We start from the raw sequence: 22,403 nt of genomic DNA on the forward strand, positions 1-22,403 counted from the left end.
GATTTTTGTATTTTTACTAGAGAGGGAGTTTCACTGGGTTGGCCAGGCTGGCCACGAACTCCTGAACCTCAAGTGACCTGCCCGCCTTGGCCTCCCAAAGTGTTGGGATTAGGCGTGAGCCACCACGCCTGGCCTATTTTTTGTATTTTTAGTAGAGACCAGATTTCTCCATGTATGCCAGGCTGGTCTTGAACTCCTAATCTAGGTTGTTCGGCTCACCTCAGCCTCCTAAAGTGCTGGGATCACAGGCGTGAGCCATCACACCCAACCACAAATGTTTTCTAAGTTATAGTGTAAGAACACGGCAATAAATGCCACCCTCCAAATTGCATCGGGGTCTCAGACAAGCAGAACCTAGCCTCTAATTTCCTCAAAAACTGTATAATAAAAAGAAGTTACAGAGATTATCCTGGGTTTGCCAAAAGGAAAAGAAAAAAAAAAAAAGAGGTGAGTAGCACCAACATCTCTATCCAGCTCCAGGCAGTTCTTCTTTCTTTTTTTTTTTTCTCCCTCCCTCCCTCCCTCCCTCCTTCACTCCTTCCCTTCTTCCTTCCTTCCTCCCTTCCTTCCTCTCGGTGGAGTCTTGCTCTGTCACCCAGGCTGGAGTGCAGTGGCACCATCTCTGCTCACTGCAACCTCCGCCTCCCGGGTTCAAGTGATTCTCATGCCTCAGCCTCCTGAGTAGCTGGGATTACAGGCGCATGCCACCGCGCCTGGCTAATTTTTTAGTAGAGACGGGCTTTCACCATGTTAGAGAGGATGGTCTCAATCTGCTGACCTCGTGATCTATCTGGCTCAGTGCTGGGATTACAGGCATGAGCCGCCGCGCCCGGCCCAGTTATTTTTAAACACTGAAATTACAGATGTAAGGACAGCATGTACTATACTTTGTGCTTTATACTTTATTATTACTAAATAACATTAATAAGTAATAATTAGATCCAAAACACATACATTAACAAATGTCTACATATCAATAGATTATCCAGACACTGCTTTAAACGTGCAGCTATCACTTAAAATCAACTGATGGGTTCAAAATAACGTAAGAATCTCAAGATGGCATACAAACGCTCCCTGAATGATGAGAATACATGGTACTTTTTATAGGAAGATGTCACTGTCAACACAAAGCATATCCTTTTTTGTTTGAGACAGAGTCTCGCTTTGTCACCCAAGCTGGAGTGCAATCTCCACCTCCCGTGTTCAAGCGATTCTCCTGCCTCAGCCTCCGGAGTAGCTGGGACTACAGGCGCCCGCCACCACACCAGGCTAATTTTTGTACTTTCAGTAGAGACGGGGTTTTGCCGTGTTGGCCAGGATGATCTCGATCTCCTGACCTCGCGATCTGCCCATCTCAGCATCCCAAAGTGCTGGGATTACAGGTATGAACCACCGTGCCTGGTTGAATGCATATTCTTTTAAGGTTTTCTTATTGTTTTTCCATGTAGTACTGACAGATTTGTACTAATTCTTTGCTTCTCTGGTTGCTAATTGGCTTTAGAATTGTTAGCTGACGCTCTTGAAGAGCAAAACGAAACTACCTTAGTTGGCTTAGATACGGAAATAATCTGAGTTTTAGGATTATTTGCAGTATAAATGGTTTCAAACACTAAAGTTTGACAAAGAAGCATTTATAGTCCACTGAGAAGGCTATCTAATTTCAGATTCCAGGTAAGCAGAATCACTTAAATTTAAAAGAGCACGCTCTGTGTTGATATGCAAAACTTTGTTAAAGTATACGTTTTGATCTTTAATTCATTTATTAGTTACTGTTACTTACTATTTAGTAAGCACAGGCAAATGTGGTAAGCACTGCATTTATTAGGCCGGGCGCGGTGGCTCAAGCCTGTAATCCCAGCACTTTGGGAGGCCGAGATTGGCGGATCACGAGGTCCGGAGATGGAGACCATCCTGGCTAACACGGTGAAACCCCGTCTCTACTAAAAAATACAAAAAACTAGCCGGGCGAGGTGGCGGGCGCTTGTAGCCCCAGCTACTCAGGAGGCTGAGGCAGGAGAATGGCGTAAACCCGGGAGGCGGAGCTTGTAGTGAGCTGAGATCGGGCCACTGCACTCCAGCCTGGGCCACAGAGCGAGACTCCGTCTCAAAAAAAAAAAAAAAAAAAAAAAAAAGGAATACACTGTAAGGTTACAGGCAGTGTGGCTGTGGATTTTGACTGTATTTGAAGTTTTCTTACCTTGAAACTTACTCAGCACTTGCAAACCTATACCAGAGTTTAGCCCTTACTTCCTCTTAAGAGGCTTGAAAATCCTCCACAGCATCCAGTGTAGTGCTAATCCTAAAGAAAACAACCAACAATTAAGTGTTCATTGTTGATTGGTATCACCCTGTGATCAATTGTTTTCACCCAAGTGACACCAAACGGTTGGTCACTTTTTTGATTTAGTGTATTTTTCAGCTTCTTAGATCTCAGGATAGTTTTAGTAGATTTTGGATGAGACAAGACGGACCTCTGACAACCATCATTCTCAGAAAATGTCTGGCATCACCTCATATATGGCTTTCGAACATTACAGAGGAATGAATGAGGAGCAGTACCACGAGACTGAGGGCCAGGCCCACTTTGCCATTTTGGTATTCTTCATCTTTGTCTCAATTCCTGGCATGATAAGAATTTTCAAATGAATAAATAATTTTTGTAATAAAATAGTATTTAGAACCAAATATCTTCCATAATACAGAAAATTGAGTCAGCTTTCCCAGTAATGATTCTTTAAGTTGGCCTTCTGAAATATGACAAAATGTTTCCCAGATAGTCTCGATGATATTTTGCACCATGGGTAGGGTTGTATTTTAAAGTTAAATGACTACATATATTGTTTTTTTTTTTGTTTCTGTGAAGGGACCTGAGATGGGGCTAATTGAAAACATCTGGAGCTGAAAGACCCGTGCAGTTTACGCAGCAAGGATATTATTGCTCTGAATTTCAATAAATCAACATTTCACTATATATTGGCAAAGCTCAAAGCCTTTAAAAAATGACCAATATAGATGGAATCATAACCGATGTAGTCCCAAAGCGGCACAGAGCTGTATCTGCCAAAGCGCCCATTTAAATTCGTGCGTTCCACGGAAAATTACTGCTCCTTAGCTTCTATCCATTATGCAAAAGTTTATCATTTTTTTCAGGCATTCCTCACACCTGTTAGGTTAAAATCAGTAACACTCTTTTAAAGAGAAAGCGAGACCGGAAACGATATGAAAATAGAATTGGCTACTTCAGAGACACCGCAAATGACACTCCATTTTTTTTTTCTCGCTGCAAAATGTACCGGTAAACCAAACTTTCCGGGACTCGCTGGGTGGCCGACATTTTCCCTAGCAGGAATTTTACGTTTCCAAGATCTGAATGGATGTTAATGGTCAGGCTAAATGTCAGGCAGGTCTTCACTGTCAAATTAAACAGCGGTGGGAGCAAGTGGAATAACCGAGTTCCCCTCCCGCACCTGAGCGCCGGCAGCGAGCCGCGAGAGGGGACCCCTCGCACGCAGGAAGCCCCAGACGCCCGGCGAGCAGCGTCTCGGGCTTCCGCCTCCGGCTCCGGCTCCACTCCCCCAGCCCGCCTCTGCGTCAGGGACGCGGAAACCCCGTAGGAGCAGGGCGGGCGGGGAAAGAGGTGTTTGACTAACGCTGCAGCGATATGCTTCCGCCGCAAGGTAAAGAGTCCCAACCCAACCCCGGGCCCTAGGATTTCCAGCGACCCTATAATATCGAGAAATTACCACATTTGGATTTTCCAACCGACTTGATTAGGATTTTATCCGAGGTAACGACCCCAGGATCACAATTTTGTGGCTGACCGAAGCACGGCGAGAAAATTCCTCCGCAAGAAACGCGTTCCGGCCACGAGCCTATAAAAAACGGGTGGCGGGGCGCTGCTGTCTTTTCAGTCGGGCGCTGAGTGGTTTTTCGGATCATGTCTGGTGGCTCCGCGGATTATAACAGGTATGGCGCTCTGTAGGCGGTCGCGGTCCGTAGTGAAGGTTGTAGGGCGCCAGGAGAGAGTACAGTGGATGGCATGGAGGCAAAAACTCCAACTTAGGGTACGTTTCCTTAGGGTACAGCACCCCTGTGCCCTTCCAGAAGCTTCCATGATGGGTAGGGCCCGGATTGTGGGGAGACAGGACGATGGTGCGAAAGCAGTGGCTAAAGGGCGTTTCTCCTCCATAAGACAATTACGGAATTTTGGCTGCTTCCCCTCCAAGTGTAGAGCACGGGAAACATGCAGTACACAGCCGTGGCGCTGTCCGCGTTCGGTACAGTGTAACCATGACCCGAAGCTTTATTTTCAGTTAACCACAGGAGTTGGGGGTCCTTGGCTTCAGTTAGGGAAGGGTTGGAGGCAGCGGTCTCCACTCGGCCACGGCGCGGAGGCGATGGGACCGGACCGGCACGGCTGCCGGCGAACCGTTGGCATCGCTCTCGCCAGGCCGCTCCGCCCGCGTCAATCACCCGGCTTGCGCATTGTTGGGGGCGGAGCTCGTCGCCCCGAGCTCTCGCGAGACGCTCCGCCGCCGAAACGGGATCGGCATGCGCTGGGGCCTGGGGGCTGCTTTTCCGGACATCGGCAGCCCCCAACCTTTAGGGAAGGCGCTTGCAGTGTGATATTCGTCCTGCAGCTGCTGCTTTAACTTGTGCAGGGGAGGCTAACGTGCTGAGACGGGTTGCAAAGGGCTATCCGTTTAAGATGCAGTTAAGGTGGCTTGGAAGGGATGTCTGACTGCAGTATTCTTGTCAGCAGAGAACATGGCGGCCCAGAGGGAATGGACCCCGATGGTGTCATCGAGGTAAGAAACGGTTGTGGATCTTGAAGCTTTGAAAAGGTGAGTGTGTTCATCTCATTCATGCGTGCATTATTTTTTTTAACTTACAGAGCAACTGGAATGAGATTGTTGATAACTTTGATGATATGAATTTAAAGGAGTCTCTTCTTCGTGGCATCTATGCTTACGGTTTTGAGAAGCCTTCCGCTATTCAGCAGAGAGCTATTATTCCCTGTATTAAAGGTAAAAGAAACTGACATTTTTAGGAAATGACTTTATTGTTCTACATAGTCATGGACCCTAAAAGGGAAAGTAACCTCTGGGGGACTAGCACCTCTTTGTATTCCTTAAAGTGAAATGATGGCAATCATCTTTCGGGACTGACCTGAAATGAAGAGAATACTCATTGCTGATCACTTACTATTTGGGCATAATTCATGTTCCAAATGGAATACATGGTGTGAAGTAGAAGTGACAATTTGATGTGGGATCGGTAAATATGTATCCTACTTTTTTTAGGGTATGATGTGATTGCTCAAGCTCAGTCAGGTACTGGCAAGACAGCCACATTTGCTATTTCCATCCTGCAACAGTTGGAGATTGAGTTCAAGGAGACCCAAGCACTAGTATTGGCCCCCACCAGAGAACTGGCTCAACAGGTATTGATAGTGTAGTTCAAAAAAACTGCTTGCGTGTTGCATAGGTTTCAGGTTTCACAACTGTGAAGAATTTAAAACTTAGTATAAATTGGTCCTACCAGATCCTTCCTTTTGATTATCCATGCATGCAGGGAGTTTTTGTTGAAAGCTTTAAAAGAACTGGGTATGCAGGTATAGTTTGTAGGGTTGTATACTAATAGATTGAGAATCCGAAGCACTCTCTTGGATGTACTAGATCTGTCCCCATTTTTTAAGTTTGAATGCAGTTGTGCAACATGAAAACTGCAGTGACATGTTACCATTTGACTGTCTCCGTAGTTTGTGATGCATCTGTTGCATGCTATGTTTTCAAAGCTCACTGCTATATTGGCTTTGAAGTAAACCTTCCTAATAAAGCTGTAGGCTTTATTGAGGTCAAGATTATATAAGGCACAATATCCTCTGGGGAAAAAAATTATTTGCCCTAGCTGTAATTACAGAACATACATTTCACTACGTACTCCCTACAGACAGTGAAGAATAATGTAGGAAATGTTATTCTTGAATTGTCTAGCTGATGCGTGGGGCAGCAGCATCCCAAGTTTGACAAGGCAGAAGAAAGACATTAAGGGAGTTTTACCTTGAAGCAGTTAGGTCAGTCTGCGTTTTAAGCTTGGAAGTAGTTATGTGCTGTGCATGCATAAAAGCTGTTGGCAGACCAGTTTAAATTTGCCAGTATGCTTTAAAAAGTAGTCATTGATCCTGGAGTTCTTCGGGATAATAATTAAGGCTTGGTTTTTAGATCCAAAAGGTAATTCTGGCACTTGGAGACTATATGGGAGCAACTTGTCATGCCTGCATTGGTGGAACAAATGTTCGAAATGAAATGCAAAAACTGCAGGCTGAAGCACCACATATTGTTGTTGGTACACCTGGGAGAGTTTTTGATATGTTAAACAGAAGATATCTTTGTAAGTATTGTCTTTAAAAGAGTTTTTTTTTTTTTTTTTTTTTTTTTTTTTTTTAAACTGTTACAGTTGAAAAGTCGTATTACTGAGTAGATTTAGAAATGACAGTATGACTTTGTTTCTAACAGCTCCAAAATGGATCAAAATGTTTGTTTTGGATGAAGCAGACGAAATGTTGAGCCGTGGGTTTAAGGATCAAATCTATGAGATTTTCCAAAAACTAAACACAAGTATTCAGGTAAGCATTACTTCACTCCCCTCTTAAAGGTAGAGATGGGGTTTAATGCAGGTACTGTTACAATACAACTGACGTGTTTTATTGTCGTTCCCCCTGCTTAAAGCACTTGATGCATAACTATCTCTGTCTAACTCCACTCCGTAGTAAGACAGAGACGCTTGGCTTCAAACATTTTCCCTTGGGTATTAACTGTGTAAGTTGTGCTACAACATAATTTTCTCTTTTTAAGGTTGTGTTGCTTTCTGCCACGATGCCAACTGATGTGTTGGAAGTGACCAAAAAATTCATGAGAGATCCAATTCGAATTCTGGTGAAAAGGAAGAATTGACCCTTGAAGGAATCAAACAGTTTTATATTAATGTTGAGAGAGAGGTAACTGATTGTTAGACATTATTTTACCTTCTTGTATAAGCACTGTGCTAAAATTGCAGACACTAGGACTATGTCTTGGTTTTTGCAATAATGCTAGCAGAGTACACACAAGAAGAAAAGTAACAGCACTAGATTGTAAAGACTGGGGTGGACCTCTTTCTTAATGTCCAATGTCCTTTGTCTTAAGATTTGGTGCAATATCTCATTAGACCTAACAGAATGAAGTTAATTTTTATAAGTTTTACGTTTTGAGACTGGGTCATGAGACTGGCTAAGAGGGGCCATTTTGGTTTTTTGGGTAGAGACAGGGTTTCACTATCTTGAAACTCTGGTTGGAACTCCTGGGCTCAAGTATTGGGATCCCAAAGTGCTGGGATTATGGGCATAAGCACTATGCCTGGCCCAGAATGAATTTTTAACTGAAGAAAGTTGGAAAAGCTAAATGTCTGTTTTTTCTAAACATTATAGGAATGGAAGTTGGATACACTTTGTGACTTGTACGAGACACTGACCATTACGCAAGCTGTTATTTTTCTCAATACAAGGCGCAAGGTGGACTGGCTGACTGAGAAAATGCATGCCAGAGACTTCACAGTTTCTGCTCTGGTAAGAGGTGTTCTAAAATGTCTGGATTTCCACTAAAAGCAGGATTCAGACTACAATATAGCTGCTAAGTGCTGTGTTGTCGTTCCGCCTGCTCAAAATAAAGTTGTTTCTTAACTATACCTGTCTGCTATTTTCCTGTAGCAGCCAGGGACGCTTGGTCTCATACATGTTGATTAAAATTAAATACTGACCTGACTGGTGATTCTTGAATTAAGGTTTATTAATTTGCAGCATGGTGACATGGACCAGAAGGAGAGAGATGTTATCATGAGGGAATTCCGGTCAGGATCAAGTCGTGTTCTGATCACTACTGACTTGTTGGTAAGTCTCTTAATACTTTTTAAAAATCTACCAAAAGTTTGCATTTTAGGGGGAAGGTTTTTAAGTAACCTTTGCCAACTTGGGCTATTTGGAAGAGTAAAAGGACCACACTCCACAGTGGGCTGTACCACTTAGTATAGTTCGCTACTATTTTGTGGCCTACATGACAGGTATCAAGTTTTTTGAATTAGAATTTTTAACATATGCTATTGTGTTTCAGGCTCGCGGGATTGATGTGCAACAAGTGTCTTTGGTTATAAATTATGATCTACCTACCAATCGTGAAAACTATATTCACAGGTGAGAAGAAGCCAGCATCTTGGCTGTATTGAAAAAAATTGATACGTTTTTCTACTGTGATTTGTATGAAAGGTAACATCAAATCAAGGAATAGATGCAGTAAAGTCAGTAGTGTTCAGTAAGATGATGTAATTAAATTTGTACTAGGGGAAGGCTGATGAGAACAAAAGTGGGAAAACTTGTAAACATTGCTCAGATTGTGGGCATAGGTTTTTTTTCCCCCCGCAATTGTTGGTCTTAGCTTATGCTTGAGCTTTTAGTGATGTTCTTGTGTCCATGTGCTTTTTCTTGATTTTTTCCATAGTTGGGATTTTCTTGGTGTCGCCTGGTAGCAATTTGAGTGAACCCTGGTTTAGTTATAGTGGCTTTATCCCTAAATAAATTGAATCGTACTTTGTTATGTGATGTAAAAAAAGACTTTTTAAAAAATACAGGAGTCGATAGCAGCAGTTGATGACGAGATGGCACTCAGAAACGGCGTTGACGTAATTTAGGACGTGGAATCATAAGCGAAACAGCACACTGTTTGAATAAAGAGCGAGTCGGTATTTATATTTGTTTTTCTTTTGTCATGATTATTTATTTTAAGTTGCTCCAGCTGAGGCATTTTTTGTATCAGTATTTCTGTTAGGGAACCTTTCTTACTAGGTGGTTTGTATTGTCTGGTTTCCAACATGAAGGTAGCTGTTTGGCGGTTAAACACGTTTTGAGTAATTTGAGTTACAACGTGTGAAACTGAGCAAAAAAGCAGTGATAAGTTTGGGTTACCATACCAAATATTTGTTTTCCCACTGGAAAAAAGTAAGTTTTAGAAAATAGTTAACCTTTGCAGCATTTGTTTACAGTTTACAGTTCCAGAAGTGCGTCGAAATGGATTACATAACTGCTCTTTTATTCCTGGTGTTTACATCTGTCCCAGGCTGACACCTGCTCTTGGCTGGCCCACTTTGGTATGGGCTTTAATTTCACTACCCCAAACACAATACTGTCATCTGCTTTATAGTAATGCTCAAGATGCCTGATAAAAAATCTCATTTTGCAGCCAGACAAGCCTTGAATCCTTTTGGCACTAACTGCAAAGGAAGATTTTTTTCTCTAGATATGCATTAGCAGCTAGTGCTCCAGTTAGAAGCACGAACTATAACCTTGATAAGTAAACAGCAGCTGATGGTTAACAAGTGGATCGTCATGTTCAGTAGTCCATAAATTATGTGAGAAGTAACATTCTGATTGTTTTTTTCTTATACAGAATTGGCAGAGGGGGTCGATTTGGGAGGAAAGGTGTGGCTATAAACTTTGTTACTGAAGAAGACAAGAGGATTCTTCGTGACATTGAGACTTTCTACAATACCACAGTGGAGGAGATGCCCATGAATGTGGCTGACCTTATTTAATTCCTGGGATGAGAGTTTTGGATGCAGTGCTCGCTGTTGCTGAATAGGCGATCACAACGTGCATTGTGCTTCTTTCTTTGGGAATATTTGAATCTTGTCTCAATGCTCATAACGGATCAGAAATACAGATTTTGATAGCAAAGCGACATTAGTCGTGAGCTCTTGTGAGGAAAGTCATTGGCTTTATCCTCTTTAGAGTTAGACTGTTGGGGTGGGTATAAAAGATGGGGTCTGTAAAATCTTTCTTTCTTAGAAATTTATTTCCTAGTTCTGTAGAAATGGTTGTATTAGATGTTCTCTATCATTTAATAATATACTTGTGGACTAAAAGATATAAGTGCTGTATAAAATCAGCCAATTATGTTAAACTAGCATATCTGCCTTTATTGTGTTACTAGCCTGAGTAGAAAGGCCTTTAAAATTTTTTTAGAAAGCATTTGAATGCATTTTGTTTGGTATTGTATTTATTCAATAAAGTATTTAATTAGTGCTAAGTGTGAACTGGACCCTGTTGCTAAGCCCCAGCAAGCAATCATCCTAGGTAGGGTTTAATCCCCAGTAAAATTGCCATATTGCACATGTCTTAATGAAGTTTGAATGTTAAATAAATTGTATATTCACTTTAAAGGTGCTTTTGGTCATTTTATTACAACCCCTTATTTACAAAGCCCCACATCAAAATATATTCACTTCTTAACAATTCTGAGATAACTGCTGCATCACAGTTGCGCAAAGGCTGATGAGTTGCAAATGTTCATCAGCACCATCTGCTAGGCATTTGTCAACTTCCTACAAGAAAAATTGAAATTAGCATCCTTCAGGTAGTTAAGTGTTTCATTGACATGTGCAAAGTACCTACTTACGGCAAGTTTTTCTGTAATAATGGACTTCTGTTTATCAGACAAGTTATTCTCTACAACCACATCATGGAGTTGACTGACGAGCTGAGTTGCTGCATGACCTTCATCTATTAAGTCCTATAAAAAAAAAACTTTAGTATGATCACTTAATACTCCTTTCCCCAAAGTTAGTAAGCTGACTTTACCTTGACCACAGCTTCTAGTTTGTCAAAAGAGCCACTCTGACAGGCAGCAAATACTCCATCAATTTTCTCAGCTGGTATTACCTACGTAATTGAACGTTTGGTATTAAAGATGTTTCCAGGTGAGACTAACACACTCCCCCCAGTCCTCTCTGTTCCACACGTAAAGTTCCATACTTAGCTAATGTGATAACCCTGTAAAGTTACGAAGGCTTTGGGAGAACAGCCAGAGTAACTCCAGTCACCACTAAAGTAACCAAGGTGCTAACGGTTGTGCTTTTAAAGCCCAAGTTTGGGCACACATGGGTTATAGCTTGTTCTGGTCAGTGGATGAAGACCAGTGGCCAAGATCAGCCAAACAGACTGATTTAAGGGGAAGTGCCCTTTCTCTAAAAATCCATGTAAAGATGCCACTAATGAGATTGGTTTAAAAAGTCCACAATATCCAGAAAATTTAAGAGGATTAGTGGTACCAGTCTTGTCATATGGAAGGCCTACCATGAAGGTGAAAAATGTCATAGAAACAAAAGTTTTTAAGTAGTAGTGATTCTGAGGTGAGTTTTGACATGGGAGTATCCAAAGACAGGTGGGGTACTCCATTATTACTGTAAGTTGGGTATGCCTTTTGTTTATACACAACTGGCAAAATAGTTTTCATGTATAAGAACATCTGCTAAAACTGATGTAACTGCCAAAGGCATCTCTTTAAAAACTGAAGGCTGGGCACTGTGGCTCCCACCTGTAATCCCAGCAATTTGTAAGGCTAAGGGGGGCAGATCACCTGAGGTCAGGAATTCAAGACCAGCCTGGCCAACCAACATCGTGAAACCCCATCTCTGTTAAAAATACAAAAATTAGCTGGGCATGGTGGCAGGTGCCTGTAATCCCAGCTACTTGGGAGGGTGAGGTGGGAGGCAGAGGTTGCAGTGAGCTAGTATTGCATCACTGCACTCCAGCCTGGGCGACAGATCAAGATTCCGTCTCAAAAAAAAAAGGAAATCTAAGAACTGAAAGTGTCCTTTTTTTTTTTTTTTTTTTTTTGAGGCAGAGTCTCGCTCTGTCGCCCGGACTGGAGTGCAGTGGCCGGATCTCAGCTCACTGCAAGCTCCGCCTCCCGGGTTTACGCCATTCTCCTGCCTCAGCCTCCCAGGCGCCGCCACTTCGCCCGGCTAGTTTTTGTATTTTTAGTAGAGACGGGGTTTCACCGTGTTAGCCAGGATGGTCTCGATCTCCTGACCTCGTGATCCGCCCGGCTCGGCCTCCCAAAGTGCTGGGATTACAGGCTTGAGCCACCGCGCCCGGCCGAAAGTGTCCTTTTCTTTCCTGAAATGTCTATTACATGCCTGACAAATTGAAAAGTCACTGTTACCTCCTCACCTGAAACACTCTGTTACTCCCAGGTTATTCCCTTATACTTCCTAGTGCAGTACTTGGCACTTGCTAAACATTCAGTATTTGTTGGATGAAAATTTCCTAAAAGCCACAAAAAAGCCAACTAAAAAGAAATTTGGAATATCTAGTACTCTTACCCCAGCAATGTCTGTGATCACGCTCTCTGTGATCTCCTTTCCACCTGTTAATCGAGTAGCACTTTGAAGAAATGTAATGGCTTTTCTTAAGTCTCCTTCTGACACTTTAACAAGATAAGCTATTCCCTGAAGACAAAAGAGTTGTTTTTAACCTATGATGGCCAATTAAGGATTTATGACTTTAATTTTAAAATGTTTAATAAAAGTGAAAAACCCTATGTTTTAGTCTAGAGTTAATGAGAAAAAACATTTGTGTTTTGGAATAAAATATGATCAGTCTAGGGGTCGCGTACAATGGAAGGATAGAGATGTCTTGCTTCTGAAATAAATTTGCAGAGATGAAAAAATGTTCCATATTTATCCCATTTCCTTGCTCACATAAAAAAAATTCAAATTATGGTTAAATTCTGTTATAATTAATAAGGGCCTTATGTTTCTATCAATTTCAGGGAAGTACTGAAGTATGAGCTAGAAGACTAAAATCTTGTCAGCATGCAGAGATTTATATTGCAGATTTTGCATTATATGTATGAAATCCACCTCAGTTTTGGGTCTTTGATATATTAAAAGTAATTAACTCAAAAAGTAATAGAAAAGCTAAACCTTGTAATTCCTACACATTTCAATTGTTGCCCCTTTAGCTTAAGTTTGTCTGAAGAACTGGCATCAGGGTTGAGGCAACACATATTTAAATCTTTCAGGGTCTCTTTATATGCATTCATCGAAGGAATTAGTAACTCTAATAATTGTAATAATTAGTAATTACCTCATCACTAATTTTGACATTTTCCTTCTCAGCAATGTCTAGTAATCGCTGCTGTTGAATTTTATCTGACAGAGGCTTGAAGCGGAATTTTGAACATCTAGAGGTCAGAGGTTCAATTATTCTGTGGAAGATGAGAAAAACCAAGTTGGTGTCTAAAGAAAGAATTTCCCCAAAAGAACTCATTTTTATCAAGAACAAATCAAGATTGAATGGGGGAAAAATGAACGTAGCCTTGAAAATTCTACATTTCCTTTCCCTAATTGGGTTATGAAAATGAGGCTGCCTAGCATCTGTCTTCAGGGCAATATACATACCGACTGACATAGTTACAGATAAGACAGAATCGGGTGGTTTTAGACTCCTTCTCCATGGTACGTCTTAAAGCCGCCTGAGCAGCTGAGGTCATAGAATCTGCTTCATCCAGAATCACAATCTTAAAAGGTGGACACGGCTTCCCACTGATTCAGAGAAACACGTAAGAGTTGAACATTAATATGTATATTGGTTTTAACAGCTTTGTTGAAATATACATACCATACAATTCACCCATTTAAAATGTACAATTCAGTGTTTTTCTGTATATTCACGAAGTTGTGCAACTACTACCACAATCTAATTTTAGAACATTTTTATCACTAAAAGAAACTTTGTACCTATTAGGAGTCACTCTTCTTCCCCCAGTCTTTCCCAGCTCTAGGCAATCATTAGTCTACTTCCGTCTCTATAGATTTGCCTATTCTGGACATTATATGAATGGAACCATATAATGTGCAGTCTTCTGTGGCTGACTTCTTTCACTTAACATATTTTAAAGGTTCATCCATGTTGTAGCACGTGTTTGCTTCATTCCTTTGTACTGTCAAATACTATGGCAAACGGATATGCCACATTTATTCATCCATTAATCAGCTGGACATTTGGGTTGTCTCCATGTTTTGGCTGTTAGGAATAATGCTGCTATGAACATTTGTGTACGTTTTTGAGCAGATATGTTTTCCAAGAGGCTGCACCATTTTACATTCCAAACAGCAATGTAGGAGGTTTACCATTTCTCCACATCCTTGTCAATGCTTGTTATTTTCTGTATTTTTTTATCATAGCCATCCTAGTGGGAGTTACATGGTATTTCAGTGTGGTTTTGATTTTCATTTCCCAAATGGATAATGATGTTGATGAGCATCTTCTCATGTGCTTATTAGGCATGCATATATTCTTTGGAGAAATGTCTACGCAGATCCTTTGCCCATTTTTTAATTGGGTTATTTGTTTTTATTACTGAGTTTTTAAAGTTCTTCATATGTTCTAGACATAAGTACTTTTAGATATATGATTTGTATTTTCTCCCATTTTGTGAGTTATTACCTTCTGCACACTGATTTTGGTAATCTGCCATTAAAATTTTCTCCCACCAAAAGTGGCATTAACATAATTGTATGAAAATTATACCAAGAAAACAGATTTCAAGTATTAATGGTAGAAGGGATCTCAGAGTCTTTTAGTCCACCTCCCAGTCTTCATTTCACATAAAAATAAATTAGGTGCTATAGAGGTTGTGACTCATTGCACCATCAATTCAAGGTGGATATCAAAAATTAGTCATTCACTTTCATAAATTTTTAAATGTGCTCATGTAAATTTTACATATATGTTTAGGTACCACTAATGTAATCCTGGACCTTTGCCACCTAAGGAGCATAAATAGTTGATTAAATCAGTTTACCTCAGGCAGGATAGTCTTCTAACATGAAAAGGGAGTTGACAATTTGGCAGAAATACACTTGATCTTAGCCATAAGGCTGAGGAGCAATGGCAGAAACACATATTTAAAATAATACATGCTATGGAGGAGGGAGGGCACATTTACTTACTCTGAACGACTTCCCGACACAGTTAACTGAGCAAAATTTTTCACTTTCTCTCGAACTACTTGTATTCCACGTTCATCAGATGCATTTAACTCAAGAACTCTTAATCGGAAAAGTTCAGGTCTATCTCAAAATGAAACAAATATGAAACATAGAGCACAAGTAGGCTTAAATCACATTTTAACATTTGCACACTTTGCAGATGTTTAAAATCCACTTAGTAAACAATATGGATAGAAGGCACACAATCACTTTTGTATTCTTTCTCGGCAGAGTGCTGCAGTTACCATTTTGGCTTTTTCCGTGCATTTAAAAAAATGTAGACATTATTACATAAAATATACAATTTCTTTTCTTTTTATTTTTTTGGACACAAGGTCTTGCTCTGTCACCCAGGCTGGAGAACAATGGCATGATGATGGCTCACTGCAGCCTTGAACTCCTGGGCTCAAGTGATCCTCCCACCTTAGCCTCCCAACTAGCTGGGACTATAGGCACATGCCATCACACCTGGCTAATTTTGTTTACTTTTTGTAGAGGCAGGGACTCATTATGTTGCCATGCTGGTCTCAAGTGATCCTTCCACCTTGGCCTCCCAAAATGTTGGGATTACAGGTGTGAGGCACCACACCTGGCCCCACATATAAAATTCTAAATCGATTTTCCACTTAGCATGTATAATAAGTATCTTGGCATGTTATCAAAACCACTGTAAATAACATTTTAACAGTCGTATGATATTCCATCTTGTGACTGTACCATCATTTACTTAACATTCTTCTATTGTTAGAATCTAGTTTTAAATGTTGTAATTTTAAACAATGTTAGAACATAGCACATTTTAAATTATTTCCGGATGGGTGTAGTGGCTCATGCCTGTAATCCCAGCACTTTGGGAGGCCGAAGCAGGTGGATCATGAGGTCAGGAGTTCGAGACCAGCCTGACCAACATGGTGAAACCCTGTTTCTACTAAAAATACAAAAATTAGCTGGGCATGGTGACAGGCGCCTGCAGTCCCAGCTACTCAGGAGGTTGAGGCAGGAGAATCACTTGAACGCGGGATGCAGAGATTGCAGTGAGCCAAGATCGCACCACTGCACTCCAGCCTGGGCAACAGAACAAGACACTGTCTCAAAAATAAGTAAATAAACAAACAAATAAATAAATAAATTCCATAGGGTAGTTTGCTATATGGAAACTTACTAGATTAAGGAAAATAAATGGATTAAAACATGAGCAGGTTTTTAAAGTGAGTTTTAATAAAAATTACTAAAAGTAATATATGCTTACTGTAGCGAAATCTGAAAAATCAAAAGAAAATAAAAGGGCACACTGTCAAAGCACTGTTTTGAAACTTCCCTCTAGTCTTTTACACACACACAAACACACACACATTTTTAAATAAAAAACAAGAGTTGTGATTTAGTTTCATCTCTATTTTTCCTAATCAGCATGGTATCCTAAGCATGCTTATGGACATAAACATTTACATGCATCTATTTTCTATTTTAAAACCACAATATTAAATATGAAATTCACTGTTAAAGTAAGTTCTTTAAAGACAAACATTATTTTACAAAGAATATAGAAAAAGTTGTATAATCTGGACTGACCTACTCTAACTAATAATAAACAACTGTTAAGGCTGATTCAGATTGGTTCTATCTGATTGAGTTGTAGAATAATCAAAAAAGTTCTTTTATAATTTTACTGAGCATCAAAAGTTGCTGTCAAATAAAATATTAGGCACATAGCAGCTTCTCCGTTTGTCTTTTACATTTTGACATAACTAATAATCCTTACACATTTGGTGATTTCAGTGGCATCTTTTTTTTTTTTTTGAGACCGAGTCTCACTCTGTCACCCAGGCTGGAGTGCAGTGGCATGATCTCGGCTCACTGCAACCTCCACTTCCCAGGTTCAAGCGATTCTCCTGCCTCAGCCTCCCGAGTAGCTGGGACTACAGGCGCATGCCACCATGCCTGGCAAATTTTTGTATTTTTAGTAGAGATGGGGTTTCACCATGTTGGCCAGGCTGGATTCGAACTCCTCACCCCAGGTGATTCACCCGCCTTGGCCTCCCAAAGTGCTGGGATTACAGATGTGAGCCACTGCGCCTGGGCTATTTTCATATGTAGGATTTCAGATATTTCTATCAGTTGTATGTCTAATATTAATTCTGGAAAAACCCAAGACAGCCTTTGTTATGTTGGTGCATGTTTCATGTATATCAGACCCAGCCCACTACACATCCTTTAACTCTAGGTAAAGGGCTCCTCTAGAATGGCTGGTTAAGCCAAGATGGTCAATCTAGGAAGAGGAACCTAAGAAGGTGACTCACAGGAAGATTTTCTGGTGTACCTGGAATCATACTACATCAACTACCACTTATGCTCAGGAGACCTGAGGCAAGGAGCTGGCCTGGCCACTCCAGAGTCACAGCCTAAGAAGTCTAGAGCAGGACTCAAGAATGGACGGTGCAAATAGTACCATCAGAAACAGGAGATTCTATCATACAGCCATACAGATGTAAACACAATCATTAAGAGGGTTATAAAACTATCAGCACAATTGGACATTAATTGGACCCTCTGGACTCCAAAATTATAATGGAAAATTTAAAGAAAGGGATGGAAAAAATCATAGGCTCCCAGTGTTGTAGTACATTCAAACACGTGAATAAGATTCAGAAGGAAGGTTACAAAAGATGCAGGCAAGCTGGTTTCTTCAGGGGAGCAAGGGAGGAACAAAATGGGCTCATGGGATTTTTAAAAATCAGAAATAGAAAGAAAACTGTCCTACAGAAAACGAAGTGCAAATTTTTAGAGGGAAAAAAAGCAGTATCAGAGAATTTTGGTGTCAAATCTTTTAAAAAAAACAGACTGATTTCAACATACCCAAAGAGTTCTCTAGCTGCTGCCAAAATAGTGGATGTTTTTCCAGTTCCAGGTGGTCCATAAAACAAGAGATTAGGAAGCTGTAGAAAGTAAATTTATTTTTAATAAATGGTATTCTGGCACAAATAGATGAAAAGGAAGATTGAAAAAACTGTCTGTGGAACAGCGCAATGACTTCTCTAATAGGGCACATAACTTCTAAGTTTAAAGATTTCTTAATATAACTGACATCATAGTACTGACAGATCTAAATCCTGCTTTTTCATATACTACCACTTTTTTCCCCAAGTGTCTTTTTAATCTCTTAAGCTGGACCAATATTTATGCTTGCTCTATAGCTAATCCACTTAGGTGAAATTTTCAAAGCTGGAATGAGAAACCTTTTATTTCTAAAGGGAATCTCAGTTTCCTATCCCACCTCTATGCTCAAGATTAGGTAAGATTTTATATTATACAAAATGTCAGTGGCTTCAAAGGGGAAGCAGACCAAAAGAGTAATGGGATTTGGCCAAAACTGAGGAAAAAGGACTAAAAAAGACATAATTAGGGCTTTGAACGAGCAGAAGTACCAAGAATAGAAATATTAACAAAAAATACAAAACTAGACATACATTAAATGCTAGGCACTGTCCCACATCATGATTATGTACTCTGTAAGGATGCTTGCATGTATCAGGGACAATTCATTAGAAGAGGAAAGGATAAGATTAAATAACTAGCTACCTTCTTTTATACCTTATATCTAGCTAGTTTGGTTCCTATCAAGCAGTCGATTGATCTAAGGTGAAAATCAGTAAGTCAACTAAATTCTAATGAGCTCTGCTATGAAACTGTACATTCTTCAGTATGTTCTTTCACGTAAGGAAATCACTGTACACAGGAAACTAGGCATTAGAGTTTGTTTCCACTCTTGCCTAACCCTCCCTCTTCCTGTCCATTCATTCTCTACCTAAATCAGATACCACTCTGCTTGCTACTTAAAACTATTCCACTTAGAAAACAAAACAAACAAAAAAACCCTCAGCTTTTTACCATGGCCTAAAGGACTTCCATGATCTGCCTGTCACCCCCTTCACCTTCCAGGCTCCAGCTTACAATGGCCTCTAACAGCTTGGCACTTTCTGGCCCTAACATACGTTGTTCCCATGACCTGGAGTCTGATCCTCTTCTTTCTGCCTGGCCAACTCCTAATGCATTACAAATCAGAAACCATTCAGTCTAAAGTAGGTCTCTCCTATTATCTCATTAGTCTTTGTTGCATTTTGCGTTGGTTTATTGTTATTTAACTGTGGGGCTTAATTGTAAAATGCCTGCCTACTTCATTAAAAGACCAAGAAACTTATTTGTTCTATTCACATCTGTATCCTAGCATCTATTACAGTAGTCAATGTTGGCCAAATGAATGAATAAACCAATATATAGACAAATATGTTAATTAGAAGACTATTACTGTTACATTCATAACATATAGCTTATAGTACAAACTATGAGATTCATAATTTAAAAACCTCCTAGTCTTCTTAGTAATTAAGGTCTACAACTATTATTTTGATCTGTGCATCCCTTAACAATGTAATGATTCATCCAGGTTAACTATCAGATAAAATAATTTAAATTCTTTGAAACACGGTAAACTTATTAAACCTTACATTATACACTAGTCTAATATATATAGTACATTCAAGAACTGTATGTGGAATACCAGTTCTTAAAAGAAAATCAATTTCTGAAAAAATTATCTTCTTATAATTCTTTAAAACCTTTCTTTTTCTTTTCTTTCTTTTTTTTTTGAGACGAGTCTTGCTCTGTTGCCCAGGCTGGAGTGCAGTGGCACCATCTCGGCTCACTGCAAGCTCCGCCTCCCGGGTTCACACCATTCTCCTGCCTCAGCCTCCCGAGTAGCTGGGACTACAGTAAAACCTTTCAAAGTAAATTGAATGAATTGTTTTCCTTTACTCTTTTGAATTAAAAAAACTATTTCACCTCTTTACAAAAGTTAGTCTGAAAAGATGTACAAAATATTAAACCGAAGTTCTTACTTCAGCCTCATAAATTACATGGCATAAAGTCAAGAACTAGATCTTAGGCTGGGCAGGATGACTCACACCTGTAATCCCAGCATTTTAGGAGGCCAAAGTGGGCAGGTCACTTGACATGGCTAAACACTGTCTCTATTAAAAATACAAAAATGAGCTGTGTGTGGTGGTGCATGCCTATAGTCCCAGCTACTTGGGAGGCTGAGGTGGGAGGATCACTTGAGCCTGGGAGCAGAGGTTGCAGTGAGTTGATACTACACCACTGCACTCCAGCCTGGGTGACAGATCAAGACTCTGTCTCAATTGAAAAAAAAAAAAAGACCTGGATCTTAATCTCACTACATTTGCTGAAGATACTAGTAATTAACTTAGGTATTATCCTGCAAACTGTGTAATTACTACGCAACTGCAATTAAAATGGTATATACTGTTACCAAGATATACAAGCAGAATATATCAAAAAATAAAATGGCATACTATTATAGAATTAAAAGGTATAAGAGTATTTGTGTTATTTATTTTTTATTATTTATTTATTTATTTTTGAGACCAGAGTCTCACTCTGTCACTCAGGCTGGAGTACAGTGGCACGATCTTGGCTCACTGCAACCTCCGCCTCCCAGTTTCAAGTGATTCTCCCGCTTTAGCCTCCTGAGTAGCTGGGACTACAGGTGTGTACCACCAATCCTGGCTACTTTTTCTAATTTTTGGTAGAGATGGGGTTTCACCATGTTGGCCAGGCTGGTCTCGAACTCCTGACCTCAAGTGATCTTCCCATCTCAGCCTCCCAAAGCGCTGGAATTACAGGTGTGAGCCACTGTGCCCGGCCAAAAAGGTATGAGTATACGAATCAAATCAAAACACATACTGGTAAAGAAAAAGATTCTAAATAGTTTTATAAATTTAACTTCTTTCAAAATGTGTACTGTAGTAATATAATTTCAGCAAGAGAATGATGGCAGCAAAACCCAAAAGAACCTCTAATTAAAAGCAGCCAGATTGAGAGGAAGGAAGCAAATCTTGAAACTAAAGCAAAAACTACATCCCACTTCACCACTTTACTGAGCTGTTGAAGCACTTTGGGCATTCATTGTAACACAACTTTAAGTTGCTAATTCTCCACATGGGTTTATCTTATCTCAGAATAATTTACAATGCAAATCATTCATGGACATTTTATCCCCCACCCCATATCACAGCAGAAGAGAGTGCTATAAGCAGAATTCAAAGCTCTGGTTTTTTTTGTATTATAGGTCAATCCAAATCCTAAAGTTAGTAAGCAATTATACTTTAGAGGTATCTCTGGCTCTTCTTTATAGCACATATTACTACCTAGAATTATTTATTGGTTTACTTGTTTATTCCCTCTTACCAATAAAACCCATGAAAAGGGGCATAGTTCATCTTGTTCTACGTTTTATGTCTTGTTCTATGTCTATGTTTCATAGCCTGTCTTAATTACTATGACTTTTACTTGAATACTGTGTAACACTGCTATGTAAGATTAAATAGGAGATGCTCAATAAATATTTGAACTAATTATCATTGTACTAATTATCATATGTACTAAGTATCATAGTTATCAAGGACCTACTGTACATAGAGCATGATATTTAATGAAGGCTAGAAGTTACAAAGGAAGAAAGAGGGTGAATAAATTAAGTCTTAAATATCCCAGTGACATTAAACACCATTTGCAACTCACATCGGCTCCTTCTAAAGACTTTTTCAGCACTGCAACCACTTCTTCCTGGAAAGCAACTTCATCCACACATTTTGGGCGACTTGCAGGGTGGGGAGGAGGAAAGAGGTTATTTAGTATATTATAGTAACCACAGAAAACTCTCAAGTGTTCCTTCTACTAAAATACCAATGACAACTCTCAAACATCAGCAATGAAATGAGAAACTTTTTCATAATTGGAAATAGGTGGAAACCCCATTTGTTTTTACCATAAGCAAACACATCCTGAAAGAGTGAAATAATGTTTTACTTCCTATCTGCATTGCTTCACTCTGTTATATCCACAAAAATTAAGCAAAAGGATTTTATTTTATACACTACAAACACTAATTAGAAATTAAAGTGGGGGATCAAGACCATCCTGGCTAACACGGTGAAACCCCATCTCTACTAAAAATATAAAAAACTAGCTGGGCCAGGCCGGGCACGCGGCTCACGCCTGTAATCCCAGCACTTTGGGAGGCGAGGCGGGTGGATCACGAGGTCAGGAGATGGAGACCATCCTGGCTAACATGGAGAAACTTTGTCTCTACTAAAAAATACAAAAAATTAGCCAGGCGTGGTGGCAGGTGCCTCTTGTCCCAGCTACTTGGGAGGCTGAGGGAGGAGAATGGTGTGAACGCAGGAACCAGAGCTTGCAGTGAGCTGAGATCGCGCCACTGCACTCCAGCCTGGGTGACACAGCAAGACTCTGTCTCAAAAAATAAATAAATAAATAAAAATTAGCCTGGCGTGGTGGCAGGCGCTTGTAGTTCCAGCTACTCAGGAGGCTGAGGCAGGAGAATGATGTGAACCCAGGAGGCGGAGCTTGCAGTGAGCCGAGACTGCTCCACTGCACTCCAGCCTGGGCGACAGAGAGAGACTCCGCCTCAAAAAAAAAAAAAAAAAAAAAAAAAAAAA

General features: G+C 40.2%; 2 protein-coding genes across 4 annotated transcripts in view; one reads left to right on the forward strand and one right to left on the reverse strand.

Moving 5' to 3' along the window:
* The first annotated feature begins 3,639 nt into the window (after window positions 1–3,639).
* On the forward strand, window positions 3,640–10,251 carry EIF4A2 (eukaryotic translation initiation factor 4A2). The gene is given in 12 exon segments (XM_017873393.1): window positions 3,640–3,969; window positions 4,766–4,811; window positions 4,898–5,030; window positions 5,307–5,446; window positions 6,228–6,396; window positions 6,522–6,631; window positions 6,861–6,942; window positions 6,945–7,003; window positions 7,472–7,609; window positions 7,841–7,930; window positions 8,151–8,230; window positions 9,480–10,251. Coding segments are annotated over 12 exon segments (1,221 nt in total). The 5' UTR covers window positions 3,640–3,940; the 3' UTR covers window positions 9,625–10,251.
* The window catches only part of RFC4 (replication factor C subunit 4), a 17,016-nt gene continuing 4,688 nt past the window's right edge, over window positions 10,076–22,403 (reverse strand). For 2 of the 3 annotated variants that reach the window (XM_017873395.1, XM_017873396.1), the window contains exons 3-11: window positions 21,466–21,544; window positions 17,725–17,804; window positions 14,830–14,949; window positions 13,276–13,419; window positions 12,962–13,082; window positions 12,196–12,321; window positions 10,670–10,750; window positions 10,488–10,601; window positions 10,246–10,413 (exon numbers count right to left, since the gene is read on the reverse strand). In XM_017873395.1, the coding sequence (XP_017728884.1) occupies window positions 10,318–10,413; window positions 10,488–10,601; window positions 10,670–10,750; window positions 12,196–12,321; window positions 12,962–13,082; window positions 13,276–13,419; window positions 14,830–14,949; window positions 17,725–17,804; window positions 21,466–21,544 (961 nt within the window). In that variant the 3' untranslated portion in view covers window positions 10,246–10,317. Of the gene's footprint in view, window positions 10,414–10,487; window positions 10,602–10,669; window positions 10,751–12,195; window positions 12,322–12,961; window positions 13,083–13,275; window positions 13,420–14,829; window positions 14,950–17,724; window positions 17,805–21,465; window positions 21,545–22,403 lie in introns of all 3 variants that reach the window. The other variant, XM_017873397.1, reaches the window with a different exon arrangement.

The sequence above is a fragment of the Rhinopithecus bieti genome, unplaced genomic scaffold, assembly GCF_001698545.2.
Source record: "Rhinopithecus bieti isolate Rb0 unplaced genomic scaffold, ASM169854v2 scaffold_5626, whole genome shotgun sequence".
NCBI classification, from domain to species: Eukaryota; Metazoa; Chordata; class Mammalia; order Primates; family Cercopithecidae; genus Rhinopithecus; species Rhinopithecus bieti.